The sequence below is a fragment of the Antechinus flavipes genome, chromosome 4, assembly GCF_016432865.1.
Source record: "Antechinus flavipes isolate AdamAnt ecotype Samford, QLD, Australia chromosome 4, AdamAnt_v2, whole genome shotgun sequence".
Taxonomy (NCBI): Eukaryota; Metazoa; Chordata; class Mammalia; order Dasyuromorphia; family Dasyuridae; genus Antechinus; species Antechinus flavipes.
The window spans coordinates 459678220-459699602 of record NC_067401.1 but is presented as its reverse complement, the minus strand read 5'-3'; the positions used below and the strand labels follow the sequence as shown (position 1 = coordinate 459699602).

The 21383-nt window shown below is 47.4% G+C and overlaps 1 protein-coding gene across 1 annotated transcript; it reads right to left on the bottom strand.

The window, feature by feature from the left end:
- Positions 1 to 12193: 12193 nt before the first annotated feature.
- Positions 12194 to 20880, bottom strand: SERBP1 (SERPINE1 mRNA binding protein 1). The gene is made up of 5 exons (XM_051999464.1): positions 20746 to 20880; positions 17079 to 17256; positions 14902 to 14949; positions 13190 to 13363; positions 12194 to 12592 (listed from the first exon to the last, which is right to left on the bottom strand). The coding sequence occupies exons 1-5, from the start codon at positions 20835 to 20837 to the stop codon at positions 12536 to 12538; spliced, it is 549 nt and encodes a 182-aa protein (XP_051855424.1). The 5' UTR covers positions 20838 to 20880; the 3' UTR covers positions 12194 to 12535.
- Between the last annotated feature and the right edge of the window lie 503 nt (positions 20881 to 21383).

Below are 21383 nucleotides of genomic sequence, written 5' to 3'. Positions count from 1 at the left end.
TGCACTGGATCTGGGATCAAGAAGACCCGGGTTCAACTCCTGCCTGGGCCAGACACTCTATCTCTGCCTTGATTTCCCCAAGGGTAAATAGAGATATTGAGAGCAGCTGTGAGGAGCACGGTGGCTAGCACCTCGCCCAACCCATAGCAGATGCTCTCACAGAGCCTTCCCCTTCGTGACCAGAACCGGCGGCCCAGGATCAGAGAAGTACAACTTGGGTGGAAGCCCACCCATCCGTGAGTCCCAGGTGAGGCTGGGAGGACATCCCTGGGTCAGAAATCCTGCCTTCCCCTCCCTGGCAAAGAGCTTCCTCTGTCCCACCCTCCTTGATCCCTAGGCCTTCCTCCAAGGTCACAGACTCGGGGCCAGGAGCATCACTGCCCCTGCCACAGGTCTGCCCGGTACCAGCCTTGTACCTGTTGGCCGCAGGGCATCCCAGCCTTTCTCAAGGACTGGCTCCTTCACCTCCACCCCTGGGCCCATCTTCAACCTTCCTCTGGGTTGGACACAGCAAAGCATGTCCGTGGTCCAGGTGTCCCTGGATTCAAATCCTCCTCTGACCCCCACTATCCTGGGGACAAGTCCCTTCTCTCTCTCAGTCTCCTCATCTGCAAAACAAGATGCTTGGACTAAAGGACTTAGGAGGTTCATTCCAGCCCCAAATCTGATTCTGTGACCCTTTCCTAACCGCAACCCAATGACAACACATTTCAATGCTGGCATCTTTTCCCCTATTCCTATGTTCTCTATTTCATTCTTAAAGAGAATAAATTTGGCTTTGAAAGATTTCAGAGCAAATTAACACTCTTTGCAGATGATATGATGGTATACTTAGAGAACCCTAGGGAATCAACTAAAAAACTACTAGAACAATTCACAACTTTAGCAAAGTTGCAGGATACCAAATAAATCTATATAAATCATCAGCATTTTTATATATTACCAACAAAATCCAGCAACAAGAGATATAAAGAGAAATTCCATTTAAAATAACTGTCGATAATATGAAATATCTGGAAGTCTACCTGCCAATATAAAGTCAGGAGCTACATGAAAAAACTACTTTCCACACAAATAAAGTCAGATCTAATCTCTTGGAAAAATATCAAGTGCTCATGGATAGGCCGAGTGAATATACTAAAAATGATAATACTACCTAAATTAATCTACTTATTCAGTGCCTCACCAATAAACCTCCCAAGAAATTATTTTACAGACCTAGAAAAAATAATAACAAAGCTTATCTGGAAGACCAAAAGGTCAAGAATTTCAAGGGAATTAATGAAAAAAATGCAAATGAAGGTGGCTTAGTTGTACCTGATCTAAAACTATATTATAAAGCAGAGGTCATCAAAATCATTTGGTACTGGCTATCGATCAGTGGAATAGGTTAGGCTCACAGAACAAAATAGTCAATAACTATAACAATCTAGTGTTTGACAAACCCAAAGACCCCAGCTTTTGGGATAAGAATTCACTTTTGACAAAAACTGCTGGGAAAATTGGAAATTAATATGGCAGAAACTAGGCCCTGACCCACAGCTTGCACCCTATACCAAGATTGAAATGGGTTCATGATTTAGACATAGAGTGATATCATAAGCAAATTAGAAGAACAAAGGATAGTTTACCTCTTAGATCTGTGAAGAAAGAAGGAATTTGTGACCTAAGAAGAACTGAAATCCATTATTGAATGCAAACTGGAGAATTTTGATTATATTAAATTAAAAAGTTTTTGTACCAACAAAACTAATGCAGACAAGATCAGAAGGGAAGCAATAAATGGGGAAAACATTTTTACATTCAAGGGTTCTGATAAAGGCCTTATTTTTCATATATATAAAGAATTAACTCAAATTTATAAGAATTCAAGCCATTCTCCAATAAATGGTCAAAGGATATGAACGGACAATTTTCAGATGAAGAAATTGAAATCATCTCTAGTCGTATGAAAAGATGCTCTAAATCACTATTGACCAGAGAAATGCAAATTAAGAAAATTCTGAGGTATCACTACCCACCTCCTTGTGGTGGAAAGAGCCATCTGCACCCAGAGAGAGAGTCATGGGGACTGAGTGGGGCCCACAACATAGCACTTTTACATTTTTGTTGTTTCCTTGCACTGTTTTCTCTCTCATTTTTTCTTTTTTATCTGATTTTCCTTGTGCAGCATAATAAATGTGGAAATAGGCATAGAAGAAATGCACATATATTGGATCACTTGCCATCTAGGGGAGGGGGTGGGGAAAAGGGAGGAAAAAAACTAGAACACAAGGTTTTGTAAGAGTGAATGTTTAAAATTATCCATGTCAATATTTTGAGAATGAAAAATGTTAATTAAAAAAAGATATTGAGAAATAGATTGGCCCAGCTGGGAAATGGGAGAGAACTGGGTTAAATTCCTCCTGACTGGGCAAGTCACCTCAGTTTCTCCATCTGTACAACGGAAACAATAGTCACATTGCCCACCTTGCGCAGTTGCTGGGTTACTGCCCTGGACCCTTCTCACTCCGTTTTTGAAACCAGTCTAATTTCCCCATGGAAGGAAGCTCTCTTACCGCAGCCGGTGAGTGGGGCTCATCTCCATTGGTCAGCAGAGTTCCCACCTTGCAGAACTGCCTTAGGACACAGTTGGGTCCCCAGGGGAAAGACGGCCATTCCGGGAGCCGGGAGGGACGGGAGATGTCACCAACCTCAGCCCATCCGTCACTGGGCGCAGTAACGGCCCCCTTTGCCGGGCCAAGGGCCGTGTGACGTGCTTGGCGAGCTTCGGTACGTGGGAGCTTGGATGTCTGCAGCAGCATCACGAGCCCCCACGGGCCGTCTTTGCTGTGAGCCCCTGCAGAAAGCAGTCTCCTCCGAGCTTGGGAGGTCGCTTCTCCAGCCCTTGGGAAAAACAGAATACGGCACGGCTGCGGCTGCTTTTCCTTCTCCCCCCACTTCCCTCCCTCCCATCCCTTCCTCCCTTCTGGGCTTGTGGCTCTGACCGGGGGAGTCACTTTTGTCCCAGCCTCAGGCCGGGACTCGCCTATGGGTGGGCTTCGTCCACCCTGGGTGGGGCTCCCCACAAAATTCTATTTCCTTGACATTGTAACAGTCCTGGTCACCCAAGTTGGGGGGAACAGAGCTTTAGAATCCCGTAGCAGCTGCTCCCCTTAGTCTCCATCAGTGCAAGCTCTGAAGTCCTGCGTGTGTGTCTGTGTGTCTGGGGTGGAGGCACAGAGAAGGGCACAAGTCTGCCCAGACACACCTCCCAGGCCAGGGCCCATCTTCGCCCGCACTGTCCCTTTTGAGCCAAGGTGGCAATTGCTCTCTGACCAACCCGGCAGAGCCGCCCGCTGCGCCACCGAACGCCAAACCCTGCACCTCTAGGAGGTGGAAGGGGCCAACGGGCACCTCGCTTCTCGCCAACCTGGGAGGGGAGCCGAGGCTAAGGCGGTGCTCGTTTCAATGAGTGCCCCCCTCCCCACCATCCATTACAAGTGTCTCCTTCACCATCCAAGTGCCCCCCTCCTCACCAGGAGTGCCCCCCTCCCCACTATCACAAGTGTACCCTCCTTGCCATCTATCCCAAGTGTCCCCCTCCCCACCATCCCTCATGAGTGCCCCCAACAGTGCACAGCCGGGGGCCAGCTTCCTGGATGACACTCACCGTCTCTCCACAATCTGCTGTGAGCCTCCAAAAGGCAGAATTCCTGTGCCCTCGAGGCCCCGGGCACTAATGGAAGTGGTCCATTGATGAGACTTCGGGAGGCAGAGGCTCCTTGGGCACCCAGGCTCCCTGGGCACTCGGGCTCCTGGCTTCTTTCCCAGCCATCAGTGCCTCCACAAAGAACACAAACCACTTAACCCTCCCTCTCACACCTTAGCCGCTCTGGCCAAAGTGGACAAAGACCCACAGAGACTGCGGGGATCTGGGTTATTAAGAAAGGGATTTGGGGAGAATCACTCATTTGGGCCCCGTTCATCATTCTGTCCCATTGTTATGCCAGCAAACAGGGAAGCCTTCATCCCAAAATCCTGAAGCACCGTCTGAACGTCCTCAGCCTTGGGTTTTGTCTAATTCTTTTTCAAAGAATTCTGTCAGCTTAAGGTTCCTATGCCTTGACTACAACTGTCATTCTGAGAAAACATTCAGTGAGTCACATGATCCAGTACTTCAATTCACACGTGTTTAGGGTTGTTGAACTCCCACTCTTAACCCGATGAAGACCAGAGAAACTGAAACTCCTCACCATCATAACTGCCAGGAGCTGGAGGAAGGAACCCATCGTTCCCTACTGCTGAGGTTAAGTCCAGACACTAATCCCCCCAAGGTAATGCACAATTTCTCTAGACTATCCATCAAAACGAGGTAAATGTGTCCATTAAGGTAGAAGAGAGCTGGGGCCCCTGTGAGTAGGAACACAACAGCCAGGGACTAGCACTGTAAACAGGACCATTCCAACACTAGGGAACTTGGCAGGGGCATTGGAAAGAAAAACCCAGAATCCACTTGTAGATTATTTCCAAGGTCACTCCTTGCCTTTAAGATGCACGGTCCCAACTCTGTCTTCCAAGTTTTAAACCATGCCATTCATCAATAATCCGAAGCAGTCCAGAATTTCATATTCATCCTCTACTGGGCCAGAACAGCTCCCGAGTGAATCATTCTAGCAGACAAACTGCTCATTTGCTTTCCAATAACCAATAATGCTTGGTGAAGCCCAAGGAAGTGTTTTGTGGATTTTACAGCTTCAGGAAATCAGTCGCTTGAGGAGTAAGGTCTGGGTAAATATTCTGTAGGACTTTGGATCCACACGCCCACGATTCCAAAGACATAAATTAACCCTCAAACTTCAGTCTTCTGATGGCCAGTGGACATGATGGAGCCCATTTCAGAACGTTGACCATTTTAACATTTTAAAGCTTAGCTAACTTCCTCAGGGTAGTTCTGCTTAAGGGAATATTGTCTCAGAAATGAAAAACAGCAGTTGTCTAGAAGAGAACATTATATACCAAGTAGGGGGGGAACTCCAGAACTTATTTCCTCCATTTCAGTCACATCCAAAAGATGCTGGAGCGGTTTGCCATTCATTCCCTTCTTCAGTTAGTTGTAACGGATAAGAAAACAGAGGCAAAAAGGTGTGTGAGGTTGCATTTGACTCAGAGGCCTTCTTGTCTCTGGGTACCCAACTGTCATGGTGGGTACTTGGGATTTGTTAAATCTCAAGGCAAACCAAACTACACTAGATTGATGTACTTTTAAAGCAAAGCTTCCAATGCTGGAGGAAGACCAACAAGAACAGGTCTTCTGAAGCTGTCATTGTCCATGCTCCTGTTTAAAATTCCATTCTACTCACATCCTACCTGTCCCAGGGTTCAAAACAGCCAATGCCTACTTAAAGTAAAAGGTTTGGTCAATGTTGGAACCCCAAATTTGTGGAGAGAGGGAGTTTCTCTTGAGAAAATAGGACTTTCCAAGACTATTTAGAAACTGGAATTTGATTTCTTTCACAAAGGAATAAATCCATTTCCCTCCCACCCTTTTCTTCAGAGCCCAATAAGCTGTGATTTCCCCAGGTCTGGTCTCTTGATTTTTAACAGAGTAAGCTTAAGTTGCTGATTCAGGATAAACCTAGTTTCCTCTGCCTTTCCCAAAGCACACGAAAATGAGTTTCCATGTTTTCATTAACTCGCTCCCCATCTCCTTTCCAAGTTCTTCCCTCCTGATACTGATAGAGCAGGATAGCTTTCAAAGCAACAAGAGAGCTTTTCAGAAAGAGACACCTTGTTTTAAAAAGCATGGCTACTGCCATCTTTTAACTACATTTTTAAAATCCAGTGTGGCTAAAAGCAGGGAAGTCCTTCTTCAGCGGCCACCGTCCCCTTCCAACAGGTGCAATCAGGTGCTCCCTTCCTTCGACACATCTGCAGGAACTTCCCAAGTTGCACAACTCCAGGGACCAAGCTTGACCATTCTGTCAAAGCCAGGACTGGTGAGAACTGGAAAAGGGTCAACTTCTTGGCAGCCCTTCCTTAGAGACAAAACTTCCATCAAGCAGTCAAAACCGTCCACTTCTTTTTCAGATCATGAGGAAATATTATTTTCCTAATTGATATGAGCAAAGACAATTTGCACTGGTCTTGGTGCATAAAACTATCAGATAAAAAGTAGTCCTGGCATGCTAGATTTTTGCCAATTTCAAAAGGAAATCTTCAAAAAAATCACTTGTCAATCTGCAAGATAATGATCCTCACCAACAGCTTATTGACCTAATTAGCTAAGATACTAAAATCCCCATCAGTATTATGTGCCTTTGTCAATGATTTCAATCCAGTCTCCACTAAGATTTCCAGTGCCTACCGGCTCTTGCACGACCATGTCTGTGTTATTATAGTACATCCCAGAGTAGGAAAACCTGGGGAAACTCTCCATCTAATGAGACTGTTTGTATAAAGCCAGTCTGTTCATTCTGAGGTTGATGGAAGAGTATTCAGGTGGGTGGCTGATCCTGATTGTCGCATGTAACTGGGCCCTGAGGTCAACTGGCATTTAGCCATTAGACTCAACTTTGCTGTGTTTGGTAAGCAACCGCTCAATCAAAACACACAAGACATGTGCACTGGGCATGAGAGCTACAACCTTAGGCCCTTATATCAACAGGGTCTGACTTGGGTTTCAATATTTAAAGGCCTCACAAGGCCAGAATAACCTAGTGGGTCAACCAATCAAAATATTAAGCTTGTTTTCAATCATAATAGTAAAATAATCTCAGGGCTTCATGAACCTAAAGTCTGCCCTGCAAAGAGCACCCCAGGGAATAGATGTTTCAAAGAACACAACCTTATGTGCTAACCACCAGAAAATGATGGTTGCGTCAATCCTACAGCTTCCCTCATTCTAAAGATCTATGACACCTATGAACCAAGGAGGGCAAATGGAATGATAATCTATTCATCCTAAATTTTATTAAAAAAAAAAAAAAAAAGCACATGTCAAACACTTGGTGATGTTTAGTCTTGAAGAAGCAAGACTACCCCCCAAACTACTGACCAAGTAAGGTAACAGTAAAATTCTGAACATTACTAAGCATGTCTATCCACTCCAACATAATTCAACTAAATGCGGCCAGGATTCAAAGAAAAGGAAAAAAAAAAAAAAGAGAGAGAAAGTTTGCCAGGCATTTTCTGTACATTTCATCACCAGGAATAATACAGTAAAATAATGGAGTCCAAGTTGATAGATTATACTATCAGACATTGTTTTTAAGCTTTTCCTTCAAAAATCTAAAATACTTTAGAAAAAGAACTGAAGATTACACAGATGCATTCAAATCCACCAATGCTACCAAGGGACCAAGTCACCAAAAGTAACTTGGCACAATATTTTTAGGTTTGGTCCTGTGCCAATTAAAACTCCAGATCCTATCAAAAGCCAACCTTTGTGGATAAAGAAGTCTTATTTACATTGCGCATAAAGGCTTGCAGCAAATGATCTGTGTGTAAGTCCATTTGATCCTCACAGCATCCTGAAAGGCCGGTGCCATCATCTCCTTTTTACAGACTAGTAAACAGACTAGGGGCTTTAAGTGACTAGCCTGGAGTCACACAACTCATATTTCAGCTGAATTCAGGTCTTTCTAAGTCCAATTTAAATACTATCCAATAGCAACTAAGGGCACAAAAGTCAAGACATTTTTCCTAAATGGATACAGATATCCTCTGAAGCTGTCTTCTGCTCAGATGTGATTAGTAAGCAAATGTTCAAAGGATTGGATACCTCCAATGGGTCACTTACGGTTTTCAAGTAGGTTAGTTTTCCAATATCCTCATCGACAAAAGGGAATTACCATCCAAGCCTTTGTGGGAACCAAAAAAAAATGCCAAACACCACGCAAACCACTGTGTGGGACATTTCCCATTGAGCTTTATGGTTATGTTATTAAATTTTAATTACCACAAATTCTTTGATAGTTTTAGACTCACACTTCATTAATGAGATTTTCTTGACTGCTTAAGAAATACAACTGCCAAAGTATGAGTAGACACACTGAATTTCCTAAATGACCCCAGCAGCATCTTTGCAGAAAGGCTGGCCTATTTATTCTTGGATATTGGGCAAGGTCCTTCCAGTACCCAACTCAAAAGCCTGCTTTGGAAACCAAAGGAAAAAAGCAGAAAAATGCGCTTGTACATAAATCAGACACCATATGGCAAGTATGAATGATAAGATCAAGTGTTTTACAATCAGCCTGAACAACATCCCTCAGCTCCTTTAACCTCGGGAAGTGACCAATTCCATTTCCCCTTCCACATCCTGCCACTGTGCCCCCCACCCCGCCCTGCTCCAGGCACAAAGTTAATGTAAAATACTGTCAGCTTCCAGTTCTGTTTCTGCCTCAACATCATGCAGTCCAACAAGCGCTGCAAGTTGACAGAAAGCCAGGTGCCGCCCATCTGTCCAGAACTGATGTTTTTCTTGCCCCTCATTTATGAGCTGATCAAGGCCATCCTGTCCCCTATAACTTAACACCTCCCCACTTTCCCATAGTTTGAGTGGATGTATGTAATCACTTAGGATATAGTTTTAAGGATTAATAGACTAATCTGTCATCTTCAACTTCTCTTCTTCCCCAAACTCCTATCCAATGTTTTTCCATCCATTTTTTCCCTTAATTTCTCTAAACCCATTTGATTTCATATGTAGTCATCTCAAGCAAGATTTACAGTACTACACAGACTGTAACATTCAAGGGCTATTTCCCCAGTTTGAACATAATCTACTTCACACATTTTTTAGCCCAAAATGGTTCATTACCTTTTAAATTTTTCCGGTTTCTTTTACGAGAAATATTGGGAAGAGCAGCAGCAGAGCAAGCCAATAAGCAAAGTCCCCAATATCCGCTATAATTGGGAAGTTCCACAAGTCATTTTGCTTGTGGGTGACCTTCCCTTTGTTTTAGATAGTTCCCTACTTAGATTCATGAATGAGGGACTTGGAGTTGGTGGTTTCTGCTATCTACTGTCAAACATACCTTGCAAATGACCTAAGTATTAGTTATAAATAAAAACTATTTGTATCTGAATTTAAATGACTTACATAAAAGGAATTCATGGGCTTGGCTTAACTTGGTACAAAAACATTGAGTACTAACATGCTGTTCCATATTTGCATCTTTACCTAAGAATTATTCAGACTATTTTAGGTAATAATATTACCTATTTGACTATAAACACATTATACTGAGTAGCATACTTATTTTTCCGAATCCTCTCAACCAGTGAAAACTGAAAAGTTGTTACTGAATAAATAGCTAAAATTCATCTTATTAAGAGCTGGTCAGCTCAAGGTTAAGCACAATCTTTTTTTGAGTTCAAAATTGTTTCAAGTTAGCATGCCAGTCTTAAAAAAAATATCATTGCCCTGCATGCCCTCTGGTTCCACACAATGCCAAGGTTTAGCCTTAAAAGAGAGAAAATCCAAGTCAGTTCTGATATTTAATTTTCAAAGTACTAGCTAGTAATGCTTCTGGAAGCCCGAGAATATAATTTTCCATATATACACACACACAATTTATCTCCACTAGACTCATTCGCATCATAATACTAAGAGAACATTAAAGGCTCTTCTCCCCTCCAAGCCTAAAATAACCCACAGAATCCTTTTCACCTCTTAAAGCCTTCTATTTTGACCTCTAAGATGGTGAATAAAATAAAAATAAAAAATCTACACATTCAGTCTACTGAAGCTGCTCAGAAGATCTCAACACAAAGTTACTAAAGGTCTCCATAGCCTCAGGTGCGCAAAACATTCCAAGTCAGTCTCCACTAGCATAGCACATCTGTTGTTTATAGGAGATAACCTTTATCACAGAATTTGTCCTTCCTTAAAAAAGGGGGGGAGAGGGAGAGAAAGCATTCAGTTGAATAAGCAGCTTATATCATTTATCTCAATGTTTCCTTTAAAAAAAAAAAAATCAAGATTAACTTTCATGCTCAAACACATCAAACGATGCCTTGTGTTTCAAATGACTTACAAATAGCAATCCAATTACCTGAACAATTCTGCTCACTTCAGGTCTAAATCCTCCTGCTGAGACGTAGTAGCTCATAGGTGAAGCTTTCCGAAGCAGGTCATTTAGTTAACCAAAATGCCTAATGTTTCCCCCAATCCCACCCCCACGTTCAACACAGGCCAAGACAACCCCACAAAACCAAGGCCTTGGGAAAAACACAGCGGTGAAAAACCAGTTAACACATGACTAAATGGGCTCCTATTTCAAATTGTTTTCATGACTTTTTAAAGAGAGCATGAAAATAAACCTTTATTTTCAGTTTTCACCCACCAAAGAGATATGTTCACAGTTTTAGCGCGACACAAAATGAACCAAGAAGCAAATTTACATCTATCAGAGAAACAGATCGACCAACTTTAAAGTACACGCTGGCTTGAAAATCGTTATATATGTGACATATTAACCCAAATATTGCTCTGTGGTCTGGTTTGTCAACAGGGGGGTTATTTCTGGGACAGAACCATGGATTCAAGCCTTTATTTGCTTGTATTACGAGTCTGAAGGGCTAAGGTAACAATGGAAACAGTAACCGATAAAAGTTGGAACGAGAAAAGTGCTGTCTGAACACTAGCAGTTTTAGACATATGTGCTTTGGAAAGTCACCACGTGGCTGGCCAGTAGACCATGTTCTGAAGAAGCGACCACCTCGATTAGCCTAGGCTATGTTTGTGCGATCCCCAGAGGATTTCTATTTACATGTCTTAACATCAGGTACTCGAAGGAGATTGTTCTATGTTAGCACCAATGCAGAAAGAACATGCTTAGTGTCAAGATTGACTAACACCAGCACAGAAAGATCACTCAAGTGAAAATCTAGTTCCTTACTGTACTTATTCTCCTTTCTAGAGATTAAGTGAAGTAAATGCATCAAAGAATCAATACACGTGTGTTAATACTCTTGCACAAGTAACTTTTCTGTAGAAAAGGTCTAGTTAAGCAAGCCAGAGTTTGTTTTCATATTCAGTTTTCTAATACTTGGCTGTTCTGTACATTATTTTTTTTTAAAATAGGGCATTATTTGTTTTCCTAACTACCTCGTTTAAAAAAAATACAAATGAATTGTTTAAAGTATTTAACATTAAGTGAAAATCCTGTTTCCTAATATCCTAACAAATGTGGCAAAAAAAAAAAAACCACAACCAACAAACTTTATTAGTTGCTAACTCCAAATTCAGTCTTTAGAAAGTGGTGATGCTCCTTTTCACAGGGATAAATTATTAACCTAATTTTCCAGAAGGGAGGAGTTCTCACGGGGAGAGGGGAGAAAATAAACACATTCATCTGTCAGCAACTGGACACCAGAAATGGAAGCAATATAGCAAATTCAGAAAACAGTAAGAGGTTTTTGGTATGTATTTCAGGCAGCATGCTGTAGTTCTCACCATTTCAAAACAGTCTGCTTTTCTCTTTCAGGAAATTAAAATATTCCCTCTTCCCCAAGTTAGCAAGCGCCTTTGGTTTCTTCAGAACACGGCTTCCAAATAATGGAAAGTACATTTTTTCCCATCAAACCTGGACATATATAAATCATACCGAATGGCCACTTAATCTGCAGTAGTTCAAATATGCTGCATTAACCGAATCAAGCCCATCTCCCACCCCTCCCTATAGAATATCCCTCCCCCCCACAAATACCTATCTTACATGACGGGGTTATTTGTCTCACCAAAAGTAAGTAGTTTAAACAACTTACCGAACATGAATCTTAATTTTTTTTTTTAAATTGAGAGAATTTTCACATCCAAGTGTAGATAGCTGGAAGGATGAATAGGGCCTAACTTTTGCCTAATGAACCATGCATGACTGCTGGATCAAAAGTTATGTGACTTGACCAATGTGCTTGGAATCTCTTCAAGTACTGATATTGTCTGTATGGAAACATTTAGCATGACAGCTACCACGACAGTCTTTCCAAGACTGAAATGATTAAAACTAAGTTAAAATACTCCAGGAAGTTAGTATTCCACACAGGATCAAGTTTGCCAAATTAAGTGTACATGTCCCATTTGACCACATGTGACAAACTGCAAAGCAGGGACTAAAGAAAACAAATGATGTCCAATATTTAAAACCAGTTTGTAGTTGAGGGAAAACATCTAAAATCCTTAATTAAAAAACACAAATGAAATGAAAGCTTTAACTGGTACACACTGTTCACACCTATATTTCAAGTTTGGAAACGCATATTTTCAAGCAGCAATACAAAAAAGTATCCATGAAGAATGCATAATCTCTGAAAATTATGAAAACATCCCTGCTACCATTACATTTCTAAATACAAAACTGACTACCATATTGTTGCTTCTGTGTAGCGAGAGAAGTTCATTTTCAAAACAGATAAAATTCAGTCTTTAGGTGTGAATGGTATGAATGACAGTCTTTTTTTTAAAATTTCTTAGTTGTTTAGGATCGTTAAGCATGCAAGCCTCGTGGAGTAGGGTCCACAAAGGAACCAGGGTTGGCTTAGGACGTCCAGTTTAGGCCAGAGCTGGGAAAGCCTCTGGGTCATCTACGTCAGGAGCAGAAGCGCTGGACTGAAAGAGAAACGAAGGCAAGTTAGCCGAGCCTTCTCCCCGCCGTGCCCCGAGCTGGGGCCCAGACCCGCGCCTGCCTCCCCCCCCAAGCGGGGCCCGGCCAGTTGACGTCAGAGCGCACCCCAAGTTCTCGTCCCTGGTTCGTTTCCGATTTCTCCGACGCACACAAGTGCTGCTGTTCAAGTGCAGCATTCCCATTGCTAATGCAGACCCCGGTGAGCTCTTTCTCCGTTTGGGGATGCTATCGCACACGAGGGATCAGGGAGCCCCCTACCAAGGGGGGCCTGCACATGGCCAGCGGGCTAACGTTTGTGCTTCACAGCAAAACTATCTTTCTAGGAAAAGGACAATTCCCAAGTCTCTCCAACCAAAGCGTTGAGGAGGGAGGGGGTGTGCGTGCTCGCACGTATCCAATCACAGTCGAGGCCGGGCTCCGGCCCCAACCTGCCCTCTGTTGGGTGCCCATCACTTCTAATGACCGCTGGCAGTTCTCTACGGCTTAGGCAGTCATGGGCCAGAAAGCTCCCCTTCACCCACAGCAGGCCCAGCCCGGCCTGCCACTAACGGAGGCCTCCAGCGGCCCCTTTGGGTCCGTACCTTGTCAGTTCTGCTTCCGCGGTTGGGTCGTCCGCCACGTCCGCGCCCACCTCGCCCGCCTCTGCCGCCACGTCCCGGGCGACCAAGATCTCCAAAATTGATCTCCAGCTGGGATGTGATATCATTGGCGGGCTTGCGGAAGTGATGATCCATCACAGATTCTTCGGTGTGAGCCTGGGATCGAGGGAAAGCCAAGGAGCGCTTAATGGACACCAATTCACATCAAATTTCTGTGCAGCGAGAACACAACCGCCCCTCCCCAAGCAAACCCGACCTGAAGTGCGGCGCACAGCAGGAGGGCCCTACGGACACCTTCCACACCAGTATCTCGGTACCATGCACCCAATTTTCCCAAATAGGTTAAAAGTTTTAAAACAAACAAAAACAAAAAGTGCATGATTCAAAAGAAGTTTCAACATACCTGTATTTTTTTTAATTTAGCTGTTACTCAAATAAGAACATTAATAGATAGAAAACAGATCTCACGACCAACTTTAATGAAGAAATCACCTGTCTTGAGTACACCCCTCCCCATGCCCTCTTGTGTATGACTTTACTGTGTTTTGACATCTAAAAGGTATCACTAAATGATGTCTTCCTGATAACATTCCCCTAACTTTTAGCTTTACCACATTTGCTTTGCACGTTGACTTCTCCTTTGTAGTTTATAAAAGTAGAATTTCCTAAAGTATCTCTCCTACACACAGACATGCTGCCATAAACTGGGGCCGGGGTGTCCGTCAAGATGGCACTTTGGTGTCAAAGGTCCATTCCTGCCAAGTCCGACACCAGCGGAAGCCCACGTAAGCCTAACAGGGATGACTTACAGAAATGTTCTCGTGAGTCCTTTGGCAAAGCCAGGAACGGCTTCCCAATCTCCTAACAGACAGACCCCAATTTCCATTAAGTTTGTCTCAAGTCGTGAAAATGTCTGATCTCAAATCTCTCATATGAAATCAAGTCCACAGCACATTAGCATCTGATAACAAAACCGAGACCGCTTCCTTTTCTTCCGTTAACCACATAGCGACAGCCCGACAGTCTAAAAACTTTCTCTTTGCTCCAAAAGGAAGGAAAAATCAAGATGGCCCTTAAATTTTGGAAAATCTACTTCTTCCCAAACCAAACCCTCTGTTACCCAGTTCTAAAGGCATCTCTGAATGTGAGCGACGACACCCACTGAGGCTCGAGGACTACCCAATGACTGCCAGGCTCCCTAAAAACTCTCCGAAGTGTCCCTGAGAGGCTGGCTGCTGGGTCCAGGCCCCCGGGGCTCTCCCCCCTCTCCCCAGCCTCCACGGCAGGCACCCTCGCCAGAAGACAGAAGCCTGGGCCAGATGGACAAGACTCCGTCGGAGCCAGGAGGTCCACATGCCCATCTTAGTTGTCACCGACTCCAATGGGACACTGGCAATTCGGGTCATTAACTAAGCTGGGCCACAGCGCCCCAACCATCATCACCAAGGGCCTGGAAACGCTAAGCCGGCAGCTACGAGTTCTTCTACGGCTTCCTCGAAGCGAGTCCCACCGGCCCGGCCAGCCACGTGCTACGGACCGGCGTCCGAACCCGAGTACCACACAATGGGGGAGACCTGTCACCTGGCTGGGAGAACTCTACCCAAGGGGGAAATGCAACATGAGCCTCACGCCACAGCCTCGCTGCTTAAGGGACCAACTTAAAACTAGAAAAGAAAAAAATAAAAGATCAGCACCTCCTTTGATTCCACAGGGCTCCCCTGCACCTCTGTCATCCCCTTCGTCTGAGGTAAGTCATTGGTCCACACCCAAGAAAAGGGGAGAAAGGAATAAATGAGGTTACATACGGAATGTTTTAAAAAAGGAACAAGAAATTTCTAAAGTGAAGCGGCCAAGACAAAAACACAAAGGCATGGCTACCACGGGGCTCAGGAGCAACAAGGGCGCTTTGCTTAAAGGGCTTTCCCCCACTTTCTACAACTTCCTCATTCCTGACTTTTACAAAATGCACCAACTTGAGGCTACTATATGATCTGGTGACCGCACAGCCAAGGCAGCAGCCGGGGTTCAAACCGGAGCTTCTCTCCTCCTCGCCCAGCCCTTCTAAGCCCGGGAAGCTGGACTCCTGTGCCTGGGGCCAAGACTTGTGGGAGGCCGACTCCATCTGCCCCTTTCCCTGAGGTTGCCAGGACCGGGGTCCCTGACTAATGAGGAGAGCCCAGAGTGCAGGGACCCTACAGTGTTCCTAAAGGTCCTAATGTCTCTTAGGGGGATCTGTGTTGTCCAAGGCCAACGTGGAGGCGGGGGAAGGCGGTCGTCACGGAAGCCCCATCACTCCTCTGGCCGCACGGACACGGCCTTCCTCGGGTACGGGTACCCCCAAATCGGGTCTGACAAAATCCAGTCTCGATGAAAAAAGCACGACTTTACACTACCTGGTACCTAGTCTTTAAAGGGCATGTTGGGAGAACGCCGTGTAAGCCGCGGCACGCCGAAGCTTTGCGAGGACACAGTTCTTAAGTGCCAAGTGGTCAAGTGCAGGGGCAGAGACGGGTGATCCACTGGGATCTACTTATCTCTGTCCTCTATCAAGAGTATCCCCAGTTAAAACAGTAACAAGTAAAATTGGGGGAATCACCAGCAGCTCACTCCGTTACATCCTGACTTAAATTGTCTTCTGTGAAATAAAGGATGATGATAAACACGTGATGTATTAAAGGGGACTGGCTGAGGGCATGAGCAATGACTCTCCAGGGAGGAGACTTGCCTCGGGGCTTGGGGGCGTCTCCGCCCCGCTCACTGCAGGCACCTCCCCCCCATGTGAGGTCTGAAGGTTTTCTATGCCAGAAGAGCTGGGTAGGGATCTACGAGATGGGACAGAGAGCTGAGGGCAGAGACTGACTCCTGGAACGGTGAAAGATCAGTCAGCGAAAAGGGATCAAACTTCAAATCTGGGTCAAGAGGTCACCAGATACTTAAAATCATCTTAAAATACTAGCTTTTACCCCCTACTTTTCCCATTCTCCCCCAAATCAGCATGGCGGGGTGGGGCAGAGAAGGCCGATCCCAGAGCCCTTCCCTGCTTGCCCCATCAGCGTCCTTCACACCTCCATGAGACCTAAGCTGCCCTTTACCCAACTCTTGCTCCCAAACTCTTCCACATTCACTGTTTAGTCTCTTCAGCCCCCCAGCACTGGATGGTGATCACGCTTCCTCCACCTCCGGCCCTGCCTCCCTGGGTGCGCCTGCAGGTCACCCAACCACCAGGAGGGGGCGCACGCCAGGACCCTGCGCTGTCTCCCACAACCTGCCGCAGGGCCCCCCCACGACCGGAAGGGAGTTAAGGACATGCCCCCAAGACCAGCACGGCAGTCCCAAGGTTAAAGCTAAGAAACCTCCTCAGCAGCAGAGGGCGAGCACAGAGCAGACAGTCACCATGACCAACGAGCAACAGCGGGCGCTTCTCCCCAGGCAGAAAGCACGAGGGCAGGAGAGGCCCTCCCTGCTTAGGCCGCGGTCACGTGGGCACCCCATGGACCAGATGGGGCTATCGGGCCTACAAGGAGGCCAGAGAGACCCATGCCGGGGGGATGGGCCGGCCGTGGCCTGCCCCAGCACTGCCCAAGTGCCCCAGCTTCCGGCCCCTCTGTGAGGCTTTTGTCCCTGGGACCAAGGGCAGCCCATCTGGACCACTTGTCCAAAGCAGAAGTGAGTGGGGCTCCCCACATGCACAGCAGGGGTCCTTGAAGTGGGGGTCCCCAGACACAATGGGGCCCTACACACACACAGCAGGGGGCTCCCCCCAGCTCGACACCACTCCCAGCAAAGGCTCGTGCAAGCAGCCGCGGCCGTCCCCAAGCAGAAGCCGCGGCCCCGGGCCACCCAGGCAGCCCCCGGCGCCAGCGGGACTCACCTCCTCGCTCTTGGACTTGTGAAGCACAAAGCCCTTCTTCCATTGCCCGTCGGCGCCCTCGTTGGGTTTGCGGATATTAAATTCTACTTTTGCCCGGTCCTTGTTTTGGATCGCCTTCCATTCATCCAAGGTCATCTCCTTCGGGCCCTCCTCCTTCACCTCTTCAACTTCGTTTTCTCTGTGAAAAGAACGTTCTGTGAGACTGACACAATTCTGCCCCAGCTGTATACACCTCGCACACAGGAAAGGCCCATCAGCAGAGCCAAGGCCGCGCGGCCAGACTTTTGGGAGCCTGCACGGCGATTTCTTGGCTAAAAAGATTGGAGAAACAAGTCCCTTTGCACCTCACAGGGATTTAGTGGTAGAGGGGTCAGGGGCAGCCGAGAAGGGCCCTGGTGAGGCTGGGTGCTGGGGGACCGCAGGGAGGCAAAGCCCCAGGGCAGGAGGGGGCCACGCTGACGAGGGGGCGTTAAGGGGGCACCAAGGCCCATCCTGGCTTCAGGACCATCAGCTGAGCTGCTAGACAGGGGCAGGCCACTTCTCCCAGGGATCAGGGGGGCACAAAAGGGACCAGGCTGGATGAGGTGGGGAGAGCTGGTGCCCTGGAGGGCAGTGCTGTCCTCAACAGGCTAAAATAGGATGGGGGGGAGGGGTTAATGAACACATCCGCTGGGGAGAGGAGAGAGGAGGGAAGGCAATCAAGGTCAAGCCTACAGGTAGCAGGTGTTGAGTGTCTGGGGCTGAATGAGGGGGCCCAGCACCCTAGCCCCTCCCCATCCCATGCAGGAGGGTCTGAGCGCCCCAGCCCCAGCATTCCCAATGACACCTGCTCAGAGGAGGCCGGGCTGGGAGGGGGAACCTTCCTAAACCTTTCCCTGTAGCACAAACATTTTGGGCTGACCTTTGATACCTGCTCCACAGCCTTAGGTTTTTTGGACAGAAAATACCAAGAGGGAGGGGAAAAATCGGAACAGAGGCGAGTGCAAGGGATAATGTTGTAAAAAAATTACCCTGGCATGGATTCTGTCAACATAAAGTTACTATAAAGTAAAATAAAATATTAAAAAAAATACCAAGAGGAAAATGACAAAACACATTTTAGCCACTGACCTGTCAACCCCAGGCTGCATTCTATTCCCTTTGTTCCCACGCCATTTACTACTGGCTTTTATCATTATCATAAAAAACAAGGCATGGCCCCACTGCACGAGCAGCTGGGGGCGCTGCATTCAAGAACACCGAGTTCAAATCCAGCCTCAGACACTAGCTAGCTGGGTGACTCAGGACCTGATATTTCCCCCGTCTGCCTCAGTTTCCTCATCAGTAAAACAAGCTGGAGAAAACCCCAAACGGGGTCATAAAGTCAGGTCTGAGTGAGAAGATGGGCCAGGCGCCGCGCACACAAACTAATTCCCATTTCACAGAGGGGGACACTGAGGCAGGCACAAGGTTACTCTGGTGCCAAGCAATCCAAGGCTGGAGCAGGGAACCAGACACGGGTTTGGCAGCCTCGCTCTTGCCTCACTTTCCCCAGACACCACAAGGGAAATCCCTTTCCCTTTCGAGGAGCCCTCTGCCCTTCACTGTCACTTCCATGTCCCCCCAACAACCCCCGGGGAACAGCAGCCAAGAGCTACCACTAAGGGGGAGTCCTGACCATGTGCATCCCCACAGACCTCTCTGCAGTCCCCCCCACCCTCGCTTTATGTGCTGTAAAGAGCGCGTCCTCCAGGGAGCCAGGACTTCCTTCAGAGGGGAGACTGTCTCCATACCCTTAGCATTGAGCATACAGCAGGCGCCAGATAAATGCTTCTGAACAGATTAGGCAATGTGTGACGTGACAAGGAGAGGAAGGGGAGTGGGGAAATGGGGAGGGGAGGCCCTTAGACCTCTGAAGAAACTCTGTTGACCCAGCAGCAGCAGGACAGGGGCGAGCCCACTCAAGGGCACAACCAACTTCCACAGGAGACAAGGCTTCAGCCAGGGCAAAAGTCAAGGCGGGGGGATAGCCCTGGGGGACAGCAGGCAAAGAGGGAGCGAGCACTAGGGAGGAACTGAGCTTAGGACCCACCAGGGGCCCAGTTTCAAATGTACAAGATGAGACTCAGCAGGTGGCCCGGGGGGGGGGGGGGGGGGGGGCCTCCCTACCTGCCCTCCTGGGGGCTCCACTCCCCACAACCACAGCAGCCCTGCTCCTGGTCATCCCCCAAACTTGGCCAGCCATGGCAAAGCCAGGGCGGGAGAAAGCCCCACTCGATAACACCCCATGCACAGAAGCCCTGGGGCCTGGTCGGCCTCTCTCTCCCCAGCACCTCACGGACCCCTAGGAAAGACTGCTGCACTGACTGTGGCCCTCCAAACAAGACCCCACCATGGGCCCCCCAAGAATGTCTAAGAGGCAGGAAGGAGACGGCTCAGACACGGAGGGCGCAGAGCCCGTGGGAAAATTGCTCCAGCCCACTGGTGACGGGGACCAAGCTGGAAATGCTTCCAGGGGCCCCGGTTTCCGACTGCACCACCAGCCCGGCCACGGGGAGGTCAGGGGTGCCCATCACCAGGCTGGCCAAATCTCCCTTGGAACAAGAGCTGCAATCTGCTGGACAGAGGGTGTCCAGCGTCTGTCTGATCTCAGCCTGGGGGGGAGGGGGGAGACAGACAGACAGCAGCAATCTGTGCCCCGAGCGCCCCCTTTAGGGAGGGAGGAGCTGGGCCAGCCCTTACATACAAGCATTCTGATCAAGATGAAGCGTGTGACAGACAGACAGCCCCTAAGAGGGGAGGGGGAGCCTGGCCCCCGTCCTGTGGCCAAGCGCTCCCCCCTCCCTGGTTAAGACCTTCCTGCTTTTCTGAGGCTTTAATTTTCCTCCAGCCAATACTGACAACCTGCAGGGGGACTAATCACTTAGGACAGGATTTTGAATGGACCCCATCCGCAGCCTGGTCCCACTGGCCTTAAAGGAGCGGTTCTAGACGCAAAGGCATCGTAGGCCCGAGCCGGAGGAGCCCGGCCCTCACCACCCAGCGCTGTGGCCGTCCGGCACGCACCACGGACCACTGGATTTTCCAGATGAACTTCTGACTACCTAACTATTCCAAGGAGAAGTGAACACCAGCACACAACTATAATCATTCATTCTGCCTTAAAACCGAGACAAAATGACCACCTATGTTCAGGCGCCCCAGGGAGAACTGCCTGAAGCTCCTAGCCACCTCCCTGGCTCCTCCCCATGATGCTCCTGCAGATTTACAAGCAGACCAGCACTATCCAGATGGTTTTGAACAAGCACATGTCAAATGCAAGTTCAGCGGGCCCTTGGGGCTGTATTTAAAGGCCCAACAGGTGCCGTGCCCTGCCACCACTTCTCTCTGGACTTCTTTTCCCGATCCTTGAATGCCATCTCTCTTAAAGCCAAGCTTGCTCCCCCAAAACACTGACAAAGGGCCCCCCAGAGCCACTCTAATCATTTGCTTTTCCCTCACCTCTTCCTCAGCATCACCATTCTACCTTCAACCAAATGACATTTTCTAACCAGACCAAAACCTTCTCGTTTAAGAGCCAACAAGCACCGGGGGACCTACTCCCACACACGTGCTCAGGAAAGGGCAAGGCCGGGGATGGGGTGACAAGACAACAAGGGCCGGCTCTGCTGCCGACCGCAGAACTCACTTATTTTCTGTATCAGCCACTGGATGCTCTTCTCCTTCAGGTGTCTCCTCGGTCACAGTGGTTTGCTCCAAGTCACTGCAATTATAAGACATTTGTTTCTGAATGTATTGCGGGCCCCCTCTAAGGAGAGAAAGAGACAAGAAAGGCTCCTGGTTCGTTTATGCATCTCCCAGCCGAATGGCCCTTCACCCCATTAAAAACACCCCAAATCCCCCCCTCTCCCCCCATTCACAAACTCCTAGCAAGACCTAAGTCCTCGGCAAAGAGTAACATTCAGAGACTTCGGTTCAACTGCTGCATAATCAGAGCACGCTTCTACAGCTCTGAGACACAGTCTTACAACTAAGAAGTCTTTAACAACCTAACAGAATATAGTGTCAGAAAATGCTACCCAAAGAGCAAAACCGATTTTTTCAAGAAAACAGCACTTTCATGAATGCTGGGGAAGCATGAAAGCACGGACAACTGAGCATTTAGCAGAACTGTAACAAGCTCAATGGTAACTTTTTTGCAGCTAATGGAGACTTAGACCCTTTGACATAAAGCACCCATTTTAGAACCATACATGGTGCAGAATCAAGCTATGAGTCCCTTAGCTCCTTATTAACTGGGCAACCCCAAGCAAGTGACTTCATCTC

Bases quoted from the DNA above. Each gene is read 5' to 3' on its own strand.
- SERBP1 (XM_051999464.1), bottom strand. From the start codon at position 20,837: ATGTCTTATAATTGCAGTGACTTGGAGCAAACCACTGTGACCGAGGAG. The intron at 17,257-20,745 runs GTGAGTTCTGCG...TTCTTTTCACAG, and splicing joins GTGGCTGATACAGAAAATAA to AGAAAACGAAGTTGAAGAGG. The intron at 13,364-14,901 runs GTGCTGATCTTT...CCTCGATCCCAG, and splicing joins GCCCTGTGGAATCAAAGGAG to GCTCACACCGAAGAATCTGT.